Genomic DNA, 4,998 nt, shown 5'->3' with positions numbered 1-4,998 from the left:
GACAAGGTCCGGTTAGCCCTGCCAACCATGACCTCGCATTGTCGGCCCATGTTCATCTTGGAGTCAATAATGACTCCAAGATCTCTTTCTGCCTCCGTGCTCTCAAGTAGGGAGTTCCCCATTGTGTAAGTGTGCTGCTGGTTCCTACTGCCCAAGTGCAGCACCCTGCACTTGTCCGTATTTCTTTGTGGTCATGTGCCAGTGCAGGTTATACAACTGCATTAAGAGCAGTTTGTTAAAAAGTCAAAGAAAAGGTGAGAGAGTCTATCCTCTTCCATGAGGGTGCAGGAAAGGCAGCATCTCCTCGCTTTATTCTCTCTACCCAGGGGATAGGATCTGCAGTCAATGTAAAATCACTCTGTGCACATAATGGAACACAGGAGACTGTATCTGTGCTATGCACAGGATTGCCGAAGCTCAGCACTAAGCACATCACAACTGTGCAAGTAGACCATCCCAACAGAACAGAATGATAGGGTGCAAGCTTGGGAGGCTGTTTGCTACCAAATGCAATCTCCATTTCTGAAAAGAATCCAGATCTGAACACCATATAATATGGAGGCAGCAGCCAACCACCCCCACTGGTATAACTGGGCATTGGATGAAATCCACATTTTAAATTACCAAGGAAATGCATTCTCTCTCTCCCTAAGAGTTTACACCATGCTCATCCCCAGGAACAGGTGGTACGAGGACCTGACTACTGATCACATCCCAACTCCATTTTCACTTGCTGTTCCATGCAGGAAGCCTCCAGCTCCCTGGCAGGAAGTACTCCCATTCCTACTGACTGCACGCACTGGGTAAAGAGCAAGCTGCAAACACTGCTGAAAGTCTTCACCAGACCAGAAATTCTAGATCAATGTCCAAGTTATTTCTGAATGAAGCATAAATGCCTTTTAATCACTTCCTAATTGATACATGTAACAATATATTAAAGTTCCAGAAAATAGATGTACCATGCAAAATGTAAATAAGCAAGTGGACTCAGCTACTGTATCACAGCTGAATGGGAACAGGATCTCTCTGCCCTCTTGAAATACAAGGTTAAATTGCTCATTTTCTCTTGTGGCAGACAAACTGGTGTAGAAATGTGTGCACTCTCTGGATTCCCCTGTTGTCTTCTAGCTGTTCTGACCACAGAAGCTGAAATGTAAAAACTGCTTTCCTGCCAGCCCAAATCTTTCCCTATATCTAGTCCTTAAATGGTTGATCAACCCACTGGACAGAGAGGAGACCAACTCCTAACCAAAACTTCCCACACCAATTAACCATCTTCCCTCTGAAAAAATGAAGTGATACTCACTTCAATGCTTCAGCTTCCTTTAATTCACTAAATTAAACAAAATGCAACACAATGCTTCCATTTAGTTTCCATTTTCTCTGATAATGTTCCATATCAAACACTTCAGAGGAAGGTGTAAAAACATGATAGCAGACAATTATTAAGTATTTTGCCTGCAGGGGAAATTTCTTCCAGTCAGATAGTGGCTGTGGTTAGCTTATACCATGCAACATAATTCTCTCTGCCCCAAGTGACACAACTGAGAATTATTTCATAATCCAGACCAGCCCCCTCTTCCACAAGAATTCCACAAGTTAGTTATGCATTGTGCAAAAAAATAGTTCTGATGATTGGCTTCAAATTTGTTAAAGGTTTGTAACACATGGCCTGACTTTGGCTCACCACTCTAGCCTGGTGTTTTCCAGACTACCCACCAAATAAATGAAATGGAATAAAACAGATTAAGCCCTTTGGAATAATAGCAGCAGATCTTTTGCACTTTGGTGTATAAATAAAGCATAGAGTAGTATTCTGAGTGTTTGGCCAGCTTTGTAGTGGTAGGTTTCTGTTGAATAGCAGACTAGCAAACAGAAAGAGGTGTATGAATTACAGAATATAAAAGAAGTTCAACAGCCTTGAAGAGAGACTTTGTGTATTTGACAAGAGCTAATTAAACAAAATTTAACAATTCAAAGCCCATAAAACCTGGACAGAAGATAGAACAGCTCTAGCCAGTCCTTCCCAATGCAGACTCTGTCAATGTTTAAACAACACCTACAAGTAAAAACTGTGCTGAGACCATAGCTAGAAAGGGCTTAACCATTCATGTGCCTTCTTCACTGGGGATGGCCCACTGCTGCGCTCACACTGGCTTTTGTTCCTGGCTGAGGTTCTGTTCACAGGAAACAACCTTTGGGCTGCTTTGTTCAACCCAACCTTAATCAGCCTCCTCCTCTGGTTCCAACAAATCTCTTCAGCTGGGGGTGATCAGAAAGAAAGGCCACTGTACACCATGGAGAGATAGGGCTGCATTCACAGCAAGTCATGATAAGCACTTCCTTTCCAAACATCCCATTCCCCAAACATAACAAACAGTAGCCAGAATACATGTCAAGCAAATTAACGAAACTGGACAAATAAAACAGAAGCTTGCAAAGATAAAGGCAGCTGAGGTCAGCAACTGAACATGACAGAAGGCATCCTTCAGGCCCTGTTCCCTCAGCTTCAGACTCAGCATACAGTACAGGGAAGGTTTAAAGCACAGGCCCCAAAGGCTACTCACCATACTGACAGCGGGCTCCTTGGAAACCAGAGGGGCACTGACATAGCTGAGCAGATCCTTCCATGCAGTTTCCTCCATTGAAGCAAACGCCATAGCTGCAGGCAGCTGCTGGAAGGAAAAAAGAAGTAGCGATTGTGTTGGTCATAGTCAGTACATACAGGATCATGACTTATAAGTTCGGTCATACTGAAGACTCAAACCTCTTAGTAAGTTTAACCAGCACAGAAACTTTACACAACCATTGAACAAATGGTAGCCCAATGTTGGCTAAAGGCAGCAGACAGCATCCAACAAAAGCCAGGAGTTCAGAATTTCTTATGCAGGGAATATTGATGTCTTGAAAGCTGAAAAACATGCAGGAGTACTGGCACCTGGTCCTGTAAGAAACATCACAAGCTTGTTCTAAAACTAATCTCACTGAAAGATGATTTTAACCAGTGCCCCAGTTTTCCCACTGACCAACCTGTGGCATGGGTTCCTCAATGAATTAGAGGCAATAATACCATCCACTGAATCATAAGCATTCCTTTCTATAGCATGGGTGAAGGGGTGTTCCTGGGATGTCTCCAGTGTCCACATTGATCAGATTAACCTTCTTTGGTTTATGAAAGAGAATAGGATAGGGGGTGGAGGGAATATGAGCCATAGTGCTTAGCCCCCATCCCTCCCCCCCCAGAAACCCTTGGGCTAAATTAAAACTGAATAAAAGGCTAGCATTCTCTATTCTGGGCAAGTCCCACTGCAGGAAAGGATTTCTAAAAAGAAGAAACTTTAGAAGGAAATCTCAAAAGCAAGTTTTTCTTACACTCAATTTTTAACCTATTGACGTTCCCCAGCCAGCAGCTCTACAGGTTTAAAGCTATATGTAAGTATTCAAGTGCATTTTCCTAATTTGCTCACTTGCCAGGAACTGAGACATCAGAGGTTGTTCTGTCCCTCTCAGGCAACAATGACTGACATTACCAATGCCAAAGCAGGAGCTAGGCACTCCTTTCAATCTTTAAACCATACTAGAATGCTAGTGATGTCCATCATGAGAAAAACATACCACCTTACACCGCTCGCTTCCCAACTCAGATGCCTCTCCATTCTCTTAGAAGTGATTGCAGCCAACAGAGAGGAGCTAGCACCATCTCCCACTAGAGTACTTGCTCTGTGTTTGAATTTGCAGGGACATTCAGTTTTCCTATTGGAGACCCAGGAGCTTAGAAACAGATAAGCTGAGCTCTGCTTCTCACTCCATCATTAGGCAAGCTGCTTCACTGCTCAGCATCTCAGTTTCTCTGGCCTTACCTACACTAGAAGGAATGTGCCAATAACAGCTACGCTGACAGAGCTATATGGGCAAACCCTTCTGGGGAACAGGCCTTTTGCTGGTATTGTTTGTACTGGTTCCTCAGATGAAACAAGCTATGCCAGCAAGGAGATTTTTTGCCCATGTAACTGCCTCTGTGCTAGGACTTTTGCCAGCAAACTATGTGGTGAAGGGGGTGGTATTTTTCAGGCTTCTGGCTGACACAACAATAATGGAAAACCTATTAAGAATGGCCACGTCCCCTATTTGTAAAATGGAAATAATAACCCCCACCTAGCTCTCACGGGCTCTGAGAAGCTTAACTCCTTAGCGCTTGTAAAGCACTTCAAATAGCTAAATAAAAGGTTTTAGGAAAGTTCACAGTGGTACTTTTTAGGCAATATATTCAAGGACCACATTCTGATGGGGCCTGAGTACCCATGAATGGCAGATACTTTGCATTTCTCCCAATCCTGCACTAGGTATGTTCTGTGGAACAAGCAGAAGGTAAGAAATGGATCCTGCAAAATAATCACATAAAACAACTCAGGTGACTGGAATAACCATGGTCAAGAATGTTCTGCTTAAAGTAATAGCTTATCCGAGGTAACTACACTAAAATACTAAGAATTCAAAGGGGTACTTCTGTGAAGGTCCAAAATTTATAAGAGCCAGTTGTTCCCTTGAACTTGGTCCATCTGCAGTATAACAGAAACCGTGGCACTGAACATAGAGTTGCTGACAGCAAGTAGCAACTTCTATCTTTGTAAACTTCCTGAATTCCATGCATAACAGCAGGGCAGCTGATTTCTGAGATCTTAAAGGCCTCAGTTCATTCTGCAAAGGAGCTTCTGGTCACAGGAGTGAAATGTGCACAGAACACCACAACAGGATTGTTCTGTGGCAAACCCCAACCAAGAATCAGAGCCTGACCCCTACTCACTGCAGGCTGCCCTACAGCACCTCCACCCCAGAGTTAAAAACTCAGCATCCCAGACATACATAGGCAAATCCCACCACAGTGAATCACATATAGACCCAGAAATGCTACGTGCAGTTTTTGTTGGATACAGCAGTCTTCTTCATTTCCTGTCCTTGAACATTGTTACAGTGTTGATTTACCCAGTTAAATAGTAG

The 4,998-nt window shown here is 43.3% G+C and overlaps 1 protein-coding gene across 1 annotated transcript in view; it reads right to left on the bottom strand.

The window, feature by feature from the left end:
- Positions 1-4,998, bottom strand: part of MEGF6 (multiple EGF like domains 6) — a 463,693-nt gene that overhangs the window by 361,046 nt on the left and 97,649 nt on the right. The window contains exon 4 of the mRNA XM_019511651.1: positions 2,568-2,675. Coding sequence (XP_019367196.1) covers positions 2,568-2,675 — 108 coding nt within the window. The remainder of the gene's footprint in view (positions 1-2,567; positions 2,676-4,998) is intronic.

Source organism: Gavialis gangeticus, unplaced genomic scaffold (genome assembly GCF_001723915.1).
Source record: "Gavialis gangeticus isolate Ggan-Ray unplaced genomic scaffold, GavGan_comp1, whole genome shotgun sequence".
In the NCBI taxonomy this organism is placed as follows: domain Eukaryota; kingdom Metazoa; phylum Chordata; order Crocodylia; family Gavialidae; genus Gavialis; species Gavialis gangeticus.
This window is presented reverse-complemented; position numbering and strand designations above follow the sequence as displayed.